General features: G+C 48.2%; 2 protein-coding genes across 2 annotated transcripts in view; one reads left to right on the top strand and one right to left on the bottom strand.

The window, feature by feature from the left end:
• Nucleotides 1-1,866, top strand: part of ALKBH4 (alkB homolog 4, lysine demethylase) — a 2,999-nt gene extending 1,133 nt beyond the window's left edge. The window contains exons 2-4 of the mRNA XM_057373368.1: nt 128-291; nt 722-940; nt 1,061-1,866. Coding sequence (XP_057229351.1) covers nt 128-291; nt 722-940; nt 1,061-1,348 — 671 coding nt within the window. The 3' untranslated portion in view covers nt 1,349-1,866. The remainder of the gene's footprint in view (nt 1-127; nt 292-721; nt 941-1,060) is intronic.
• Nucleotides 1,867-1,899: 33 nt separating this feature from the next.
• Nucleotides 1,900-19,638, bottom strand: ORAI2 (ORAI calcium release-activated calcium modulator 2). Its single transcript, XM_057373348.1, has 4 exons — nt 19,502-19,638; nt 17,674-17,719; nt 14,597-14,837; nt 1,900-9,255 (listed from the first exon to the last, which is right to left on the bottom strand). The coding sequence occupies exons 3-4, from the start codon at nt 14,822-14,824 to the stop codon at nt 8,710-8,712; spliced, it is 774 nt and encodes a 257-aa protein (XP_057229331.1). The 5' UTR covers nt 14,825-14,837; nt 17,674-17,719; nt 19,502-19,638; the 3' UTR covers nt 1,900-8,709.
• Between the last annotated feature and the right edge of the window lie 1,264 nt (nt 19,639-20,902).

Here is a 20,902-nt window from a genome sequence, read left to right as displayed (position 1 = left end):
ATACAGTTTTCATGCTGCAATACCAAGTTTGCAGGGCTAAAAAATGGAAATATTTTATTGCTTTTTTTTTCTTTTCCATTGCTATTTCCGCAGAGAGAAGATAATTTCACTTACTGTCCAGCAACAGGCCTAGCTAAAGGAAATGAGCACTCAGAATTTGCTGGCTGGGCATTTCCCTTTCCAGGGGTRTTCCTGGTGGAGGACTTCATTACTGAAGATGAAGAATATGAGATAGTGGAGCTGATGGATCAAGATGACTGGAAACCATCACAGTCTGGCCGAAAGAAACAGGTTGGACTTTAAAAGCACATCTGATCTTAGATCCCTCTGGAAAAAGAAAGCTGTTTTCAGTYAAAACCCAAAATATTTAGATGTTTCATTAAGTGTTTTCCTTTGAATGTTCCTGAATTCAATTGTAAGAATTACCTGTAATTAAAATCAACTTCTTGCAAAAGAGCAGGATACTTACAACAAACAGTATTTGATGTGTCCAAGCATTGAAGTTCACACAATCTCCAAAGGAAAGAAGTGGGTGTTTATATTTGGTTTCACTTTATAAAYCTAGAGAGATTAATGTAGATCCACTGAGTCCTTTTGCAACCTGGCAACCAGGTCACTGGAAGAGATGAGAACAGAACTCTGCAGGAACAGCCTCTCCAAAAAGCCTTGTCCTAGATTTTTCCTTTACACCAACTTTTCCCTCCCTCTTCTTTTCCAACAGGACTATGGACCCAAAGTGAACTTCAAGAARCAAAGGCTGAAAGCTGGCAGCTTTTCTGGATTGCCGAGTTTCAGTAGGAAGATCGTGGCCCAGATGAAGGCCTGTGCTGTGCTCAGTGGTTTCCTACCTGTGGAACAGTGTAACCTGGACTACAGACCYGAGAGAGGCTCTGCCATCGACCCCCACTTTGATGACTGGTGGCTCTGGGGGGAGCGCCTGGTGAGCTTGAACTTGCTCTCAAAAACTGTGCTCTCCATGTCTTGCGATTCAGAGGACACCATCCAATTATTCCCCATTTCCAAAACAGAAGAATTAAGTCCCCCCGGATCTTTCACGCAGATATCAGCGTGCAGAGATTCAGGAAAAGAGGGAWTTGAGTCCCCAAGGCTGGTTCCAGGTAAGGAGGTGAGTGTGGCCGTCCCCTTGCCCCGGAGGTCGCTGGTGGTGCTGCAGGGGGATGCCCGGTACAAGTGGAAGCACGGGATCCACCGCAGGCACATCGAGCACCGCCGTGTCTGCATCACCTTCAGGGAGCTCTCTGCAGAGTTTAGCGCCGGGGGGAGGCACGAGGAACTGGGCAAAGAACTGCTACAAATCGCTCTTTCCTTCCAAGGAAGGCCCGTGTGACCGAGAGCTTGCGTTTTGTTGAGAGATGTGTAAAATGAGGTACAGAATTTGTAAGCCTTGGTTTATTTCTGAGGTGGGGCTAAGGAACCAGGTGTGCGCAGAGATAAGCTCAATAAAATGGAAATTTAACAAACAGAAGTGAAACGGGTGGGCGTCGAAGCCTTCTGGGCAACGGCAGCTTTTTGGCCAATATCAGAAATGAGAGGTTGTATCCGTTACTTGTGTTGTAACAAAAAAGCCAACAGCCAACACTTGCATTAAATTAMACATTTCGAAATATTTAACAGTGTATCAAACACCCCTTGACAGAGTTTCAACTCAAGCCCTGCCACAGACTTTAACCTTTCCTAGCCCATACGTGATACTGTCAGACTGGTTTGAATGTTGCACCGAACCCTGGGGGTACAATTATCTCCTCATCCACCTCAGATGGGTCCTTTAGGGGCCAGCACTCAGGGGAGGAAGGTAAGCAAGTATCTCTTCACAGACAGTGCAACACACTAAGAACTAAAGTAAGTAATTATTCTTTACGGAAGATTCATGCCCTAACAATGAGGATTTTTCATAAATTCCATGTGTGACCTGTATCTTCTGGGACCCAAGGGCAGCATTTGCAGAGAGCCAATGCTGACTCTTTGGGCTTGGCCAGAGATCAGACCAAAGGCCTGCACAGACTGTGTTATTTTCTGATCATTTGTCATCTCTGAACCCCGCTGTCAGCTCTCAGTAGCAAGAGTCTGATTTTGGGAATTAGCTGGGCAACAGACTGCAACCCTGGCAGCTATCATTTATTTTCCTGGCACCTCCAGCAGTCAGGTTTGAATCATGCCTCGTACCTAAGATTCAAACAGTCATTTACAGCAGAAGCTGATCTGAGGCCATCTGTCTGCTCTGAACAAACTTCTGTGCTCTTGAAAATGAAGTTGTGCTGTGGAAGAAGCGTGATCGTTTAATAAACACGGTGGTGCCATGAAAGCCATTCAGCACAGGAAAACACCAGCTTGCCACCACCAGGCAGTGCTGCCTGGTTTTAGTTGGTAAGGAAAGGGGACATTTGTCCAGGGAATCTCAGCATGCCTGCACTGCTGTGCTCTGCCCTAGAAGSACCTCCTTGGCACAGCATTTGCTGCACAGTAAAGCACTCCTGCCACAGGCACTGCCCTCTGCTTTGGGCACTGCAGGGGAGGGAGCTCTTCACCCAGAACAGTCAGTAGAAAGCAGATGGGTCAATCAGGATATTTTTTTAGCAGTTTWAGCCAACAGATACAACCAGAGCTCTTTGAGGGCTGGTTTGGTCAGTGCAGCAGGAACCTAGTAGCAGGACTCCCATGGGCAGTCCCAAACTCCAAACCTCCATCCAGGTGGGCTGGCGAGTGTCCACCACTCCAGGAGCTCCAGCAGCAGTTTTGGAAGTCATGGCACATCCTCTCTGATGGATCCTCTTCAGTACAAACACAGGAACACAACAGGCAAGCCATGCCTGCTCACAGCGAGCTCAGTCCCAGGAAATACCTCACAGGCTGCAACTGAAAGAGGATAGATCTAGATTAGGTATTAGGATGAAATTCTTACCTGTGAAGGGGGTGAGGCCCTGGCACAGGGTGCCCAGAGAAGCTGTGGCTGCCCCATCCCTGGAAGTGTCCTAGGCCAGGTAGGAGCAACCTGGTCTAGTGCAAGGTGTCCCTGCCCATGGCAGGAGGTGCAAGTGGATGATCATTAAAGTCCCTTCCAACCCAACCCATTCTGGGATTGTCCAGCTCACTCCCCAAAGCAGGGAGTGCTCTCAGAGCAGCAGTTCCTCACCTTTTTGCACAGCCTGGTGTCCACAGGGCTCGGCAGCATCTGCAGAGGGATGTCCCCAAGACAGCACCTGGAGCTGCTGTTGGAGYAGAGGGGCTTTGTCCCAGCAGGAGGAGGAGGCTGAGCCTGGCACAGACACCCAGGGAGGAAACCCAGTGCAGGCTGTCACAGAGAGAGCAAACACTGCACCTGCATCCTCCTCACCCTTCAGTTCCAAGGCTCTCCATCGATCTGCTCTCTGCTCACCACTCTGCAGCAGTCAAGTATTGCCATTAATGCTTGGCCCTAATTTCCAACAGTCCCTTTTACATTTATATTGTGCTCTCAGGCTGCTAAAACACTTTTCTGTGTGTGTCCCTGCTGCTCCATTCTCTCCACAGTGAAAGCAGATGATGGATTCTGATGCATCAGATTGCCACAATAACTTACAGWGTGTTAGTTCATTTTGTGCTCTGCAATTGCTGGCTGACTTTTTCTGCTTCGATTGAATTATGCAGGAAGCTGCTGTTCTTGCCAGAAGATTCCAGCTCTTCCTAGTTGCTATCTTAGATGTGAAAAAATGCAAATAATTAAATACTGAGCCAAAAACTAAGGGCTTTTTCTTGGTGTTTTTGAAGTCCAAAACTTAATCTAGTCACTACACAGGCATTGCTGTGCCAATCTTTTGACATTTTTCACCTACTAGACAGCCTTTTGGGCATCATCCTTAGATCAAAATGCAATTGCACACCCATCTTCAATATTACTCCTTAAAACTTGTTGTACATTCGCTTATAAAAAGCCAGAAAAAAGTGAAAGAAAATCCTGTTTTGCAGTGTTACAAAACATGAACAATTTAACTGTCAAGTACCATAGAAATCTGAGAAAAGTATAAGGATCTTTTAACCTCAATTAATGAGCTCTTGAAAGTAATTTTGTCCACTAAGCTGGTATTATTAAGACAAACTTTAATGGTCTTCCTGTTATAGGAGTTCCTTTCACAGCTGTTTGCCTCCTTAACTATCTCCTTAACCTCCTTGTAAAACACATGCCAAGACCCAGACCCTCATTAAAAGGAAGTGCATTTAATTGTTATCTCCTTGTGCATTGCAAAAGGAGAATAATAATATCTCACCAAGCATTTTTTCAAGAAGGCAGAACCCAAGTTAACCCATAGAGGATGCTGGAGGACTTGAGCTGCCTTTCAAAAAATCAGTCTGAAATCACCAAGAAGCATAAAACTGAGCAAGTTTATCCAGTTTCTCTCAAACAGCTGGACAATAACTGAGATACATTCATTGTTCCACATTAAATATTGCTCATGCAGAGGCAAAACAAGAAGCAAAGCTAAAATACACTTTTTTTTTTCCTCTTAGCACTCATGGCTGTCACACTTCTGGGCAGAGAGCAAGCTCCCAGTTGGACACAGGGATTCAGGGAAATACTCTCCAAATCCAGCCAGTCAATTGTAATTACTGAAACTGCTTTGAGATGGGTGTAGAGGAGAGAGCCTGTGAGTTAAYCAGAAAACAACCCCTCTGGCCCATCTGAATTTGAGATTGCATCTTGGGGGTGGGATGTTGAGGAAGTTGTCTTAGAAGTTGGTGCAATCAGATTTAAAAGATAAGAAATCTACAGCAGCAGGGAAACTCAAAGACCTTTTGTTTGCTCGAAGGCAGAAAAAGGAAAGCACATTGTGAAATCCCACAGAAAGACAGGAGGAGCACCTCCACCCCCGAACCCAGCGCAGGTAACCTCGAGGCAAAYTGGGATTGCCCGTCCCCACATCCCAGAGGCAGGGAGCGGAAGGATGTGGAAGGATGTTCGCTCTGCAGCTGCACCCACCCCAGCGCTCTCCACAAACACTTCCACATATCTGAGCGCTTACGGCAGCGCCCGCTCCGCCCGGGGCTCTCGCACGGTATCGCTTTCATCCGTCACATGGTCAAACCCAACACGACTCCATCTCCACCGGTCGTAAAGGCTCCCCGAGAGCCTCCAATCCACAGAAACAGGGAGCCCCGGCCTGCCCCGGGGCGATGTTAAAAATAGGGAGAGCTGCCACTAAACGCGGCAAAGGGAGAACCCGATCCTGCTCCCTCCAGCTCGCGGTTGTGCCCCTTCTTTACTCCTGCTAAGAGTCTTAGAAAGAGAGGAATTGCCTCCTAAGCCAAGGCTGGTGCCCAGGAATGACACAAAGAAGTGCTGTCCCCCTGTCTTTGAGAGCTCTTGCCTGCTTTAGGGTGGTTAGGCAGGGTGCCTGCAGTGCTGGGAGCCTGCAGAAGCATTTTTCTGCTGGGCAAATGCTATCAAAAAAATATCTGGAGGAAGACTCAGGACTTTGAAGCAAGACCATGACTGTCCCTGTGCTAAGCTCCAGTGCAAAAATTGGAGAAATAGCCCAAAGAAGGTGATAACTGGTCCAGAGAGCCCAGGGCCCAAGGCTGGCACAGGAAGCCAACACATGCCAGAGGAGATCCTCAACACAGGTACCCAGCTGAGGGTGGAACTCTTGGGAGAAGCAGCTCCACTCAGGCATTGCAGGATCACAGCCACACAAAACCTGGGACACTCCAGGAATGACAGACACCCCAGGAAAGACAGAGAGGTGACGGCACAGGACTGACGTGGCTAAGCACAGGCAGACAAAGCCAGACGTGACACAGAGAGCTGCCAGCYCTGCTGGGACAGCAGTGACAGTGTGGAAAGGCTGGCTTGACTGATGAGAGTCCTGCTGACAGCCACAGGGGCAGCAGCAGGAGCAGGGAGGATTTTCTGGTGCTGTAGCACAGAAACACCCAGCTGGACAACATCCCTACTCCTTGCTTTATGGATGAATTCCCACAGCTGGAACAAGGGTAACCGTTCTGCAGCATAAGCCTGGACCCAACAGTGGTGAAAATGTAAACAAGTTGGAGGAAGAGAGGCAGAAGCAAGAAAAGCAARTGTGTTGTTGGGAAAGAAGAGTTAYGGCATGAAGTTGATGGGTAACCTTGAGAGATCCCAGAATCAGAAAGCAAAAATACCCCGTGGGTTTCTCATGGAAGGGAAAACTCAGTGCCCAGAGAGACACAAGAAACAGAGCTAGAAGCAAGGATAGGAAAGCATGTTATTATTCTGTTTTAAGTGCATTTGCCCTTGGGACACCATCCCAAACTGTACCTCAGGCTCCCCCTTGGAGTAAGGCGATCCCACTCCAGTCACAGATGCACTGCCTTGAGACTGATCTTGAATCCAATCCCAYCAAAGCCTCAGTAAATTATTCTACAAAATCCAAGCAGTTTCTGCTGCATTTCTCCATTTGCTGAAGTTTATTGCATTTGCAAAAAATTAAATCAATGATTTGGCTCTTTCCAAACAAGCTGCATTACTTTTGCAGGATTGTATGCACAGGGGGAAATAAAAAAAAAAAAATTTGCAAAAAGGGTGCAATACTTTCCTTGATAGCCTCCTGAACCCCTGAGCACACAAGGTTCTCCTATTACTGGTGTTAAAGGAGAGTGCAAAGTACAGATGAGAGATTCATCCCATCTGGTCTGGCTCTGGCCTCACAACAGAAATTCTGTTGGTGGAGGAGCCAACACGTGTAGCACTTGGCAGAAAACTCAACTCTGATGCTGTTGTATAAACCTTTTAATTTTTATTACAGTAAAAAGAGGAGGGAGAGAGGGCAGAGTCCTGGGGAGTTCATATGAATTGCACGACCACCCCACTTCCTGGAGGACACTCCTTGTTTTTTTGCATATGCACATGAGTACAGATTAGTCATTTAGCACACAAAGCCTATTTTCTTTGCTGCACATCAGCCAATACAGTACATGCCAACTGCAGCAAGAACAGCAGATGAAAGCCACAGACACAGTGCTAAGCAACTTGTTCAGCAATGCTCACATTCACATGTAAACAAGAGAGATGAGAGTTGGTTTCCCAAGGCCCTAGCCAGAGAGGAGTATTGGGATAGTCTCACCCTGCTGCCCTGGGGYTGGCCTGTGCTCTCCCTTCTGGGAAGCTGACATGTAATACACTGCCATTAGAGTTCTCAAATCCCAGGGGRAAAAGAGACCAGGGTTAAACAGAACTTTATAAACATCCTTAATGATTTCAGAAACCTGTAAGGCCTCGGAGACTCTGAAACTGCAGTTTTTGAGTGCAGAGGAGGAAACCAGCACAGGATCAGGGCCAAGAAAATGTGCTTATGCTTCTTGCAGCCCTGTGTGGCAGAAAGCCTGATTTTCCCTTAAAAGAGCTGATGATTGCAAGACACTCTCTTCTCTCCAAAAAGTCACCAAAAATCATAACTTTTTTTTTTTTTTTACAGAAGTTTTCACCCACGAGGATGCTATGGAATTTACAAGCTTCCCTTGTTAAGCAACACAGACATGCAAGTATCATTGTCTCAGCTGCTGAAAACAGAAATGAGCTCAAAGGAAAGGGATAGCTCTTTAATGGCTCACAGCATTCCTGCCGGATCCGGCTCCATCAGGCTCGCCAGGACAGCTCCAGGTTCCACCAGAGGAGTTGTCTGCTTTGGTGAAGGGAGAAGGAAGCATTCATTTCTGACAGAAAAAATGCTACAGCCAATTAAAAAAASAAAAAAAAAACCTGAAAACCYAAATGATGAAATAACACAGGACTGGGCTTGTTCTCTCAGGCAAAAGGCATCGCAGCAATGCACAAATGAAGAAGATGCAGCGGCAGRTTTCTGAAATACTTGCTGTCACTCCTTTACCTCCTTGAAACTTGCTTTGTTAGTCCTTCAAAGTCTTGTCTCATTAAATTCCCTGTCACTGTTCTGTTTTAAGAACGTCCTTGTTAAAACTAAAACACCTGTAAGCCTTCCCTGGGCACTCTTGCCTCTTATTGGGAAAAAACACATGATCTTGGCACTTACTCAATCTAAAGTGACAGACGCAGCTGAAGAAAGTACGAGAGAACTTCCCAGCCTCCTGCAACTCAAAATYCTACCTCCCAAGCTGTAAAAAGATAGTAAAGAATAGCAAGAAAAGAACATAAAAACTAAGCATGTTTTCTTTCTGRTTACGTATTTATGGAATACTTGCTTTGGAACAATGGTGATCGACACTCTCCATTTCTGTTGTGCTTTCCTGGATGTCCTTGAGTCAGCTGCAGGTACCCACATTAACCAGCTCTGCTCTGGAATTGAGCTGCCAGTTAATTGTGGCTGCACTGACAGCCAGGGAGTTCTGACACATAAGACAGGTCCTACACACACACACACACACACACACACAGAGGATTTTGGGACAGCTGACGCAGTTTCATTTTTGGCAACAGAATATTGCATTTGTAAAAAATACAGATTTTTTGGCTACCAACAATAAGGTAGATAAAGTTTTGACCTTGAACACCACGGCAGTGTCAACTTAAGTACCAAGTGTGTTGCACCAGAATCAGGGCAGACCCCCCAGCATGTGGAACAGCACGAGAACCCACAGCTAGAAATGGCAGGCAAGTAGCATTTACAGATTTAAGCCTCAAGACAATCCATCCCTGGTGCGTCTCACCAAGCAGCACACCAGGTATTTTGCTCTCAGCCCTGGCTGAGCTACRTGCAGGCTCTGTCACACCACCTGCATGCCTCTGTCATGCCCATCTAGCTGCACTTTCAGTTTGTGGAGCTCCTCGATCTCCCGGTTGTGCCGCTCCGTTTTGTGCCGCACCAAGGAGCGGTAGAAATGAATGGTGAAGACGACAAAAATCAGACCCACAGGGACCATGATGATGGTGGACACCAGTGCCGACTGCCACCCTGCATGGCTGCTGGGCTTCTCCACGTTGGTGGTCTCGTTTTTCAGGATGGAGCCCACCGGCAGGAATTTTATCCAGCACAGGAGCACGACTTCTGCGAGGAAAAGGAGGATTCCCAGGACRGTGGAGAAGCCCCAGGCCAGCTCGATGTAGGGGTGCATGCGCTCGTGYGGGGACTCGCTGATGGAGTTCAGGTTGTGGATGTTGCTCACGGCTTCCACGTTGGGCAGGATGCAGGTGCTGATGAGGAGGGCGAAGAGGTGGACGGCCACGAGCACCGTCGTGCAGGCGCTGAAGGCGATCAGCAGCATCTGGGGGTACTTGTACTGCACCTCCAGCTGCACCTCCACCATGGCCACCTGGCGGAAGGAACAAAGAGTTTGTCAACATCTGCTGGCTTTCCTCTTTGTGAGGCTTTCATCCAGGAAAGCATCTCGCTTCAGGAAGAACACCTAAGGTCAAGTACACACTCCAGGGCTTTTTGGAATGGCAGCCCAGACAGATCACTGCTGTCACCCACAAGGATRCATGTGCCACCTGTGCTCTGGCCTTTCTGAGGCCAGGGTTTTTCTCTAAGAACACATCCCTCCTTGCCACCATGAGCCACAGGAACTGCCCCAAACCCAACACACAATGGGAGGAGCTTATMAGATGCCATGTGGGGCTGGGAGGCAGCTGAGAATCTGCTTTAAACCACCATCACACCCTCTCCTGCCACTCCTTCCTCTCAGCTGCAGCACAGGAAGTTTCAACTTCAGGCATGTGAAGAAAAGCAAAACCAAGCAGCTCCTCTGGCCAGTGGCCAGCCAGGTTTCACTACCCACCATGGGAAGCACACAAGCTACTTTACAGTTTAAGTTAGCCTGTAGTTAAAATAGCTGCCTTCTCAGAACAGTCCTCAGAACAGTTTACGTTTGTTTTTATTACAAAAAATGCCCAGATAAATAACTTTAAAGTTATTTATATCAYCAAATTTCTCCCTTGAGAGGTAATAACTTAGTGATACACTCAGCAGAAGTGGACAGCTACYGGCTTATGGGTGTGCTCAGCAACTCAGGAGAGTCTGCTTCCCCAAAYGAGAGCAATCATACAGCAGGTCCCTAAAGCTATTTTTACTTTAATCAAATAAAGCTTAAGAAGCAGAATATGTGCAAGAGAGCAGGAGCCTCTTTTGAGGTCAGAACTGGAGTCCCTGTACGCTACTATTAACTGGTTTAGCAAGCATAAGTATTCATACAATTACTTATGCTACCTGTGAGGCAAACCAGTACTTCTGTGTGGTGGCATCCCTGAAAAAACTGCACAAACCATTTGCTAAGAGAAGCCACTAAAACAGTGGACAAGACTATCAAACATCCCTTGCTAGCAGCTGGCTTGGAYCTGCAGCTGCATTTTATGATTTGCAGAGACGTTACTGTCTTGGCAGCAGGGAAAACCTCTGGTGATCTCAGCTGACCTGCTGCTCCAGCCCAGCACAGCTTGCTGGAAAGCAGCCCCTCTCAAGAACATCATGAGAAGGCAAAGTTTCAATTCTGCAGCTCGATTCTGGGGCACAGAAGGATTTTGCAGAATTGATTCATGATTACATTATCCAGCCTTCACATGAGACTACCCTGAGCACCCATTTCAGGCTCCATATAATCACCTGCCCCACTCACTCYGGCATTACTTGTTAATAATATTATTTAGGCACTGGAAGATTAGGGGTATGCTCACTTTATCCCTGTTGGAAGCCCTGAAAAGGATTAAAGGGGATGGAAACCAGTTGGCATGACTGCTGCCTTACCTGCATCAGATGATAGTCAAGTCTGAACATATTTAGCAGCAAACAAGARCCAACACGTGTGGCAAACGGTCAATCTCTACCAGTCTAGATTTTATAGCTACATCAACTATTTAGGACATTAGAGACACCAAAATTATTGTGCCAGGTCTTAGGCATTCCCAGCCTTCTGTTCTGATTGTGAACKTGTTGGGGTTTTACCTTTGTTTGTTTTTACAGGCTCCTAGTTGCAGTCTACAGTTGTTCCTGTTGTATAGCAGAGAAAATACTAACACAGGATTGGCTTCACTACCTACTGCAAGGTCRATTTAATTAGAACACATTTCACGTTGCCTTGTGTATGTTCTCTTTGCAGTTCCCCTTATATTGATTGGAGAGGGAGGAGATCAGACTTATTCTCTGCTTCACTGTACAATGAATTTGTACAGCACTGTGGTTGCCAGTCACGCCCCATCAGCCAGGAAAACCTGCAGGTACATTGTTCATTATGGGGTGCTGTAATACCCAGAGACACAGCTGAGTGGGAATTGTACCTGCATGTCCAATTTATAGCTTTATATTAAAGCTGAAAGCCTGGCTGATGTCAACATATCAATTTCTGCTTGTTATCCTTCACATGAGCAGCACTTTTCAGCTAATTGGATGTTTCCTCCCAGACTAACCTATTCCCCAGGGTGARCTTCAGCTGTGCAATGTGATGAATTTTTAACACTGACTGATGGCTCAGTAAGAGGTATTTCAGGGAAAAACATCAACAATCCAGATAGGGCAGCAAGGCAGAAAAACAGTTCATTTAACCCAAATGAGTACTGAAAAGGTGAGCGAGCGCTGACTGCTTTACCCAGCACAGGCTGTCATGTCATTCCCTGACCGGGATAAGAGAAAGAGGACAAGCTGACATAACCCATTTAAAAATCATTAAATATGCTGCCTAGCCTGTAAAACTATTAATATGTCATGTTTGATACAATTATACTCTTCCATGTAACAGTCCTCTTAATTTTAACCTCTTCCCAGAAGGAACTTTGTAAGGCTGAGCTCTCTGCCAAGCCATGGAATATTTCAGGACAGGCTTAATTTTAAGCTTGAGAATCACCCAGTTGAACTCCAGAATTATAGGATCAAGTAGCTCAAAATATCTTAGAATKAAACTGCAATTAAATTACATGCAATGATGGTGGAGTTTAGACCAGCATAGCTCAGACTATCCACAACAAAGATGTTATTCATCTTGAGAAATTCAGACCAGGACAGATAATATCAGGCAAAAGGATGACAAATGGCTTAACATAAACCATGACACATTCACACAGATGGTTTGGCAGACTGTAAAAACAATCACTCCAGTAGATCTGTCAGGGTTTTTGTTTTGGTTTGGTTTTTTTTAATCAAACACATATCCTGTAGCAATTGGACATATATTGAGAAGAAGGATTAGCAGTAATAGCTCTTATTTCCATCAGGAAAATTATTAAGGCGGTTTCTTAAGCTCCCTCTACATTTCCTTTATTTGTAGCCTCCTCGGGGCAGATGCAGCTGCCCTACTGCCCACCTCCAAGCAGACTTGGCACTGGAATGACCCACATCCTCCTGAGCTGCCCAGGGCTCTGCCAGAAATACCAGAGATGGTAACAAGGCAGGTTCACATTATTCTGCAGCCTGTCCAGAAGGAGCTGGAGCAGAGCCATTGCTTGTTGATTAAATATCCATCAGCTCGCAATAATTTCAGCCAATATGGAACTAGCTTGCATCAAACACACCGACAGGGAAGTAAATAAGGCAATAGTCAAGCCCTGGATGACATTTGTTTGCATAGTTAAATGCACTCAAGGCTTTGGGGAAACTATTTAATAGAATCACRGAATCATTCAGACTGGAAAACACCTTCAAGATCACAGAATCCAACCACTACTCCAGCACTGCCAAGTCCACCACTAAACCATGTCCCTAAGTGCCACGTCTACACATATTTATCTCTAAATAACTTCTCTTCTTTCATCAATAGCCAAAGAGGTGCTCTTATTAGAGAGTAAACATCCGTGTGCTAAATACCTGCGTGCCAAACTACCAATGGAGAAATAACCCAATGGGAAGACATATCTCAGTTTTCCAATGAGCTGGGCAAAAAGCTTGCAAATAAAGATAATTTCTTATTGCAAGAGATTTTATTTCTTAGTTACTGCTTTCAGGTCTATTTCTTATGTTAGGTTGGCAACCATAATTAACACTACTTATACCTTGTGTGTATTCAACTGCACTTTAAGCAGTTCAAAGGGAATGTAAAACCAATGGTTAATATTGTGTTTGTCAAGGACTTTCAGCAACTTTCTGCAGTGTGAGCTGAGAAAGCGTGCTTTGTTTGCAGAGATGTGGTTCAGCCCTGCAGTGTGGGTGGGCTACAAGCCCCAGAGTCTCAGGGCTGCCAGTGGTGCCAGTGACAGCACACCCAGCAGGGACACAGCGTGTGACCACGCTGGTAGATCAGCATCCAACAATGCAAAATGTTAATTTAACAATCACGTTAAAGAGAACAGCCWMAASAGAACTCCAGTAACCAGAGGCACASAGGAMAAGCATGTGAGAGGCTTTTTAAGAGTGAGAAAACTCTTGAGTGAGAGAAGTATACAGGAGAGCACTTAGCTTTTTCAGAAGGAGGAGGGACCTTCTGCCCCTGCAGCACACAGGTTTGGTTACAAACCAACAGAGACTTTATGAAGCCCACTCCAGCCTGCTCCCACTGAAACCCCCGCCTTGCAGCTTTCCAGCTTCACTTTGGGTGACCAACTTCATCATCCCAGACTGTTGTAATGTTATGGATGATTCATGGTCTGGGGGGCTGGGGGAGGCAAAAGCAGCAGAAGAAGCTAAAATAAGACAAGAAAGGCTATCTGRAAACTTCCTGAGATCTGTCTTCCCCCCCCAGCTTCTGAGCTGTGATGAAACATCATCACACCGTGTCTCACGCCACCCAGGCATTGCCCTCTGCCCCTCTGCTGACAGACCTCGRGAACAACCAGACCTGCCCATTTCCTGAGCAGGAAACCTCCCTCAAACTGGTTTCAATTCTCACTCCCAGTAAGCAAAAGCAGAGGGGAGATGAAGGGGCTCACAGTAACAAGCACAATGGTGTTTTAACACCACCGCTCAGACAGCCCTGAGCACTGGACCACTGACAGTCTCAGTCTTGTTTATTTGCTCTCTCCTGACATGGTCCTGACCTATGCAAATCACTTCCAAATAATATCCTAGTGCTGCACAGCAGAAAGCAAGCACCAGGGATCACTTCCAATAGGCAGCACTGACAAAAATATACCAGGTTTGGCTCCCTGCAGGGTGCAGAACCCTCTGACACCGGGTCTGAGGCTCAGGGCCTCTTCTCACACCTCAGTGGTATAACACGATCTCCCTGATCAGGCTATGTAAACTTCAACTTCGGCAGACTGTGACCCAACCTCCACCTTATTTTAGACATCGTGACCTGAGAAAACACACTGAGAAATTAAAATAACGTTCAGGACCACAGCARCCGCAGGGGCCTGCAGGAGCAACACGCCCAAGAGCAGCCGCACATGAAGGCAGCCAGCGCCAGACAGCCTCGGGGCCAGAGGAGGTCCTGGATTGTTTAGCAATGCTGCTGGAGCTCTTAGGATCGCTTGCAGGTAGAGGATTAGTATTTTTAAAGGRCTGACTTGGGAGTGTGTGGGCTGGTTGTTAGACAGCTCATGTGTCCCTGCTGCCTTGAGAGAGCCAGCCTCAAACTGTGGAGCAGCAGCCAAACAGAAACCCTCAGGCAGATGCCTCCTGTCTCTTCAGGAAGCAACTCCCTGCTTTTTCCCAGGAGGAAAACACTGATTAACAGTTGATTTTAGGGAACCCAAAAACCTTCACAGTTCAAAAAGCAATAAAAACACACATACCATTGCAAATCCAGAGAGCAGAGCAGAGGTTCTGCTGGAAGCTTTCAGTTTGGCTCGGCTCAGGTACAATTTTCTCCAGGAAAGGGCTTGAACAGAGTGGTGGTTGGAGGTGACCAATTCCAGGTAGCTGCGCCGGACCCAGTCCCGATAATCCATGCCCTTTGTGCCAGGCTCAGAGCAGCAAGCAGGAGTGGAAGGATCCACCGGAACATTTAATTCAGAACTCATGGTGARAGAAATGCTGAGGGAACAAAACAGTCACGTTCAAGGCGGGGTGTTGGACAGAATGAGCATCAACTACTGGGAAAGCTACAGTGGAACAAAGTTGCCCTTGGTCAGTGGAAAATGATGGACCAATAGCACCACACTTGGAGGACAGAACTGAGAAAGGAACGTCCRTAATTGCCAAAAATGACCATGAGAACTAGGAAACATTTCACAGGTACACCCAGGAACTACTCCAGCAGGAATCCAGGGAGGCTGCACAGCATCTGGCTTTTCACTTGAGAGCTGGCATCTCAACTTGGCCCTTTAATTCCTTTTCACTAATAAAAAAATGTTTTTCATAAACACACTTGGCCCCTGTCTTATCTTTGTTTTGAGCTGACAGTTCATTTCCCGGTGCATCATGGGCTGGCTCCAAATGGATCTCCTYAGAGCATTAAAGTAACACCAGTTCAGGGAATCACTTTTTGCTCCTTTTTTGGATCCCAGTTGTCCTGGGTTTCAATGTGGGGTGTAACCAAACTGTGTATTCTCCTCACATCTACATTATTCCTGATGAACTGTTAATGGTGGGGCGTTTGCAGGAGCTGCACAATGCACACCCGACCCCCAGGCTGCAGGCTGGGCGTTGGACAAGGGATGGAGGCAAACCCTGCAGGGAGGGTGATGTTTCTTTGTCTTCACAAATTGATTAACTCAGCCATGATAACTACAGCCAGCCCAAGGGGGTCATCTCTGCCAATGGGCCATAATCGCTCAACTGCCTCAACAGGCAGCTGTAACGACCTAGGCCATAAMGGATTCCCCAAAATATCCCATGACTCATGGCACCACATCATTCCGTTGTGAAATTCCCTGCCCTGGGGGAGGTATTGAACTTTCCTGCCTGAATCTGACCGTTTAGAACCTGGGCAGTTTGGGGATTTGACCACCACCACCACTGGACACACAGGAGGACCCAAAATTCCACAGGAGGATCAGACCTTCCACAGGACCACCGCCTTCGTCAAGCCTGCAATCATGACTTAGCTGTACTCTGTAGTTTAAGCCAGTTTTTCTGTAGCATTGCATCCATTGTAACCTTTGTATTAAATTGTAACTCCGAACCTGAAGTCTCTCTCAAGGTATTTGGGTGGGGGTTAATTTCTCCCGCTGGTTTACTTTCAACCAGCACAGCAGTTTTTTTCAGTTAAACCACTCCTCAACACAGTTCTGTTTAGATGGGCACAGTTTTCCCCCCAGACTCCCCCAATGAATGGGCTGAATGCTGTGTAGGTTTAACAAATGAACTTCCCAAGCTTTTGCAGTGGGAAGTTAAATTTCCTGAGTGGATCACATTCCGTTTATCAGCCACATCTGAACAAGAATGTGCCCCTACTTCCACCGGTGTCTCTGAGCKGAGGGAAAGGAAAAGACAATTCCAAGGGGAAAAGCGAGCTGCTTCCAGGAAATTCCATCATCTGCAGATTCAAGGATTTACACTGAGAGATGTATGAAAACAAGCAAGAGTATTTCAGATGGTGGATGCTTTACACCACCATATCCCCAGGCTGCTGCCAAATGCACTGGTGATCCCCAGACACAGAACCACGTCCATGCAATGTTTTGTGCAAAAAAAACCCTCAGTTCTGACGGATACCTGAAAGGAACTCAGTCTTTAAAGAATGGAAACCACAAATCTTTGTTTAATCACAACTCCACCACGGAGCCCTGTGGTGGTGGCAGACAGAGACACCAGAGCTGCACCTTCTGGCCATAAAACACTCACCCAGCTYCCAGGAGGAGGAGATGCTGCCCAGAATCTCACCTGGTGTGGCACTAATTAGTCCCAGCACCACCTCTCAAGGTCACAGGCACCTTCCAGCCCTGCTCCTGTCCCCCCAGCTCTCCACATACAAGAGCCACGTGGGGACAGCTAATAAAGCCATGGCTGCTGGGAGACTTGGAGAAGTGGCAAAGATCAAAAGGAGACCAACTGCCCACGACTCTGAATGCTGTTASTAAAAGGGAAGGAAGCTGTTTCAGGCACAATAACAAAGATTAGCAAATAAAGCACTGCWGGTCCAAGATTGTCCCTCCTGAACATGGGGTGCTTTCAAGTTCCAGCCCCCTCAGACATAACAAGGATGGCAGCACAAAATGGTTCCTGGATAAGGCCATCATTGAAGCCCCTGGAACACTCCAGGGAGGCTCCTGATCTGCTCAGATTTCAAAATATTTARAAGTAACAAAAAAGATAAAATCCAACAAACCCARAAAATGAAAACCAAACCAAACAAACAAAAAGAAAGGCATAATAGAACATTCACGCCATAATACAAACAAGAAGAGAAGGAATAATAGGCACAAACCTTCCTGCTTGATCTGTGCTTCCAGAAGAGGCAAGAATCACCTATTTTACARAATAAAAATGCCTCCTGGGAGGATYGGAGGAAGAAACARTCTGTGAGCAGYAAAATTATGAAGCTGTTTCCTGTGACAACATCCTGTGTGGACCCTGTAATGTATAGTGTGGACTGAATTCACTCACTTTGTCCCCAGCTGGGACAGTGACGGCCTCTACTCTGCCATTTATTTTCATAAAATACTTAGGAACTTTCTATGTAGGAAACGTTGACCCCTGGGACAAATTCCATTTAAAAGACAAATGAATTCAGAGGTTACAGAGAGAGGGCAAGAGAACCCAATCACATCTGCTTCTTTCCTTAGAAAAATAAGCTAAAAATACCACAAGGCTGAATTTTCACTGTGGAGCAGCTCAAGAGATGTTCTCAGATAAGTAAACAACTTCAGAATAAAATCCATAAACACAAATGTAGCYCAGACAAGCACTGCCAGGAAGTGAAACTCACCTTGCTGGCTATGGACATGGAGGGACTGAGTGAAGGGCTCCAAGGGCTGAAACACAAGACCAAAGAAGCATTTTACATGCACTGTAGCTGCAGTAGTTTTACTCTGGAAATACTTTTCAGCCTGTCACCTGCATCAGGGAAGGCTTATTCTGGAGATTTCAGGTCCCTGCCTTTCAAAGTTTAAGGACACTTGTTCTTACAGAAATAACTATTCTACAGGGTTTGACTGCACAGGGCTGTTGAGTTCTGGATGKGGAAAGAAGAATTCCCCAGAGACCTTTTCCTCAGGCAGCTCTGGCAAAGTCCACCCCAGCTGTGTCTTCACTCACTCGCACTGCACCACTGACACATCTGACCCCACTCCATACAGGACAGAAACCTCTCTGTGATTGTTCCCTCGCATTGATTTTGTTAACCTGCCCCGTGCTGTCCTTCAGAAAATGGAAAGCCTTTGCCTCCCCATGTCTTGGTGCATGTGTGGGGATTTTTTCACAGCRGGGAATGAAGCCCACAGCACCAGGGCCGAGCTGTGCGGATCCCCCTCCCACCACTGCCGTGCTCAGTCGCCCACTGAGCGCTGTCTCTGCAGCACTGGCAGCTCCTCTGCCTGCTTTTCGGATGCCAGCCCCCTCCTCAGTCCCAGGTTTCTGCCCCACACCCCCAGACTGATCCGTGGGTTYGTGCCAGTCCCTTCCTCCCCTGTCTTGAACACTGTTCAAGCCCCTGCAGRCCATGGCTAAGCCAAATCCCAAGCCCTGCAACTCCACCCCCATGAGCTCAAGCCCTCCTTGCTGTAGGAAACCCTTTCTTATGTTCTCTTCTGGCTTGGGACCCTCCCAAGCAGCACTCCTTGGGTGTCACAGGAGTGACCCTACAGCTGTGACCACCCTTATGGCAGATGRGGATCGCCTCCCAGGCAGGATGTGGCCCTCTGGTTCCACCACTGCAGCTGGGATCCTCCTCACRGGGCACCACCTGAGCAGAGGATTTTTCTCCTCCTCCTCCTTTCCAGCCATCCTCAGCACACCCTGTGCAGGATATGATCCCACACAGTGAAGATCTCCCGTCCAAGAGCACCCTCAGACAGGGGATCCCCCAAACCAGCATGAGACCCCCTCCCAGCTAGGACATTCCCTCCAAAGGCAATCGGGACAGAGGATCTTTCCTAGGCAGGATGTAAGCTCCTACCACTGGATCCCCATGCTTTCAAGATTCCTCCACAGCTCCTCAGGCAGGATGGGACCCAACCCCTCGATTCCCCTTTCCATGAGCACCCTGGGCAAGAGTCTTCCCCGCACCGTATGCCGGAGATTTCTGCCCTACAGCACTCCAGCGGCAGGATCCCTGCCCRGATCCATCTCCCGGGAGCTGGCCTGCCTTCTGCATTCCCATGGGACCTCCAGAGTACCGACGAACAGGACGGGACCCCCTTCTCTGCCCACAGCGGACCCTTCCCATTCGCCCCCTCCACCCGGSCAGGGGATTGCCCCCAGCCAGCCAGGATGAGGCGCGCATCCCACCCTCACCATCCCGGGCACGGCATTCCCCCTCCCAGGGCAGGACCAGGCGCGTCCCCCCCACACYGCCCCGGGCAGGGAAACCCCTGTTCAGGCAGGATAAAACCAACTGCCCCCCCAGCACCCGGGCAGGACGAGACCCCCTCCTCCCGGAGCCCCGCGGGCAGGAGATTCTCCCACCTCTGCAGGACGAGCCCCCCACACCCCAAACCCGCCTGAGGGGATGCCGCYCGCTGCCCCAGAGCGCGGGCCCCACTGGGGATGAGCCCCCTGCGGGCGGAATACGGCCCCAGGGGCCGGCCGTGTCTCACCGCGCTGCTGTCCGGGGCCGGGCCGGGAGTCCCGGGAGAGGGACCGGGAGCGGGAGAGGCAGCAGGAGCGGGATCGGGAGCCAGAGCCGGAGCCGCCTCCGCCGCTGCCACGGCAACGCCGGGCACCGGCCACGTGACCCGCAGGAAACGGGGGGCAGCGCCGCCACGCCCCCGCACGTGACCGCCCGCTCATTGGCCCGCGGCGGGCTGGGCCACGCCCCYTCGGCGGCGGGGGCGGGGTCTGGGGACGCGACCCCCGCCCGGCAGAACCCGCGGCCCCTCCGCCCTCCCGGGGAACCGGGGCCACGCTCGCCCCCTGCGCCCCCGGGGGAGCCGTTTGTGGGGGTCTGAGGGTCTCACGAAACGGGGGGTGGACTTAGGGTTACAGAGAAAGGGAATTCCCCCGGCACGGAGCCGTTCCCGCAGCGCTCGGGGTCCCGCTGTCAGCATGCATCTGTAGGGAAAAAAAATCAGGTCTGCGGAGTCTCGGTGGGGCTGAAATCCACCCACTGGTAAAAATATTAGTGGGTCTGGACCTTGCGTTATCTCTAAATCTTGCCACAGAGAAGGTATTGGTGCAATGGGATGCAAATGTGCTTTTATTACAATYATTAATTATACAGCAAAAAGTCGCCACTTACATAAGTCAAAAGGCAGCGCTGCTCTGCCTCCGCCGGGCTGAATCTCCTCCGGCTGAGCACAGGCTCCCTGCGAATCCCGACTGCTATGTCCCTGCACTCCTCCGCTATTGACTCAGCAGGAAATCCTGTATAAACCCATCAAAAGGATAGGGACAGCCTTATGGCAAAGAGAGGGAGTTCCTTCCCTGGAAACGAGATAAAGAAAACGCTGAAAGGCAGCACAAAGGGTCAGCTTTATCACAGGGTAATCCCATCTTCCTGAATTCCATTCTGCCTCGGGGAGGGAACAAAGGAAAACAATTCTTAAAAACCTCATAAAGAGACATGTTATCCTGAGTGTGCTTTTCACCTCTGAGAGCAGGAATACCCCTGCTCGGTTTCAGCACTAACACTGCTGTCTCTCAGGGTCCCACACTTGCACAAACACGCATAGAAATGGAAAACAGCAAACTTTAGCCCTTGTGGGTTAATCTCCCTCAGAGAAAGGAGAGGGACTCCTCTAGAAAAGAATCCAGACCACGAATTTACTGAAAGCAGGTCAAACTCCTTGGCAGTTTCAAGCCTGTAAATTACTACCGCTTTGTTRGTGCCCTATTGGAATAGGAAGCAGTTGTAGAGTTTTTTACTACGAATGGGAGCACTTCTCTTTTTCTACTCCATGGACGGTATTTTCCCCCGTTTTGAGGTCACGTAGTATTTGCATTTTATTCTTAATTGAGAAACATTCCTTGTAACCTCCCTTTGAAGTGCTTTGTATTCT

This window comes from Malurus melanocephalus, unplaced genomic scaffold, assembly GCF_030028575.1.
Source record: "Malurus melanocephalus ecotype Western Australia unplaced genomic scaffold, MMel_1.1 scaffold_193, whole genome shotgun sequence".
Taxonomy (NCBI): domain Eukaryota; kingdom Metazoa; phylum Chordata; class Aves; order Passeriformes; family Maluridae; genus Malurus; species Malurus melanocephalus.
This window is presented reverse-complemented; position numbering and strand designations above follow the sequence as displayed.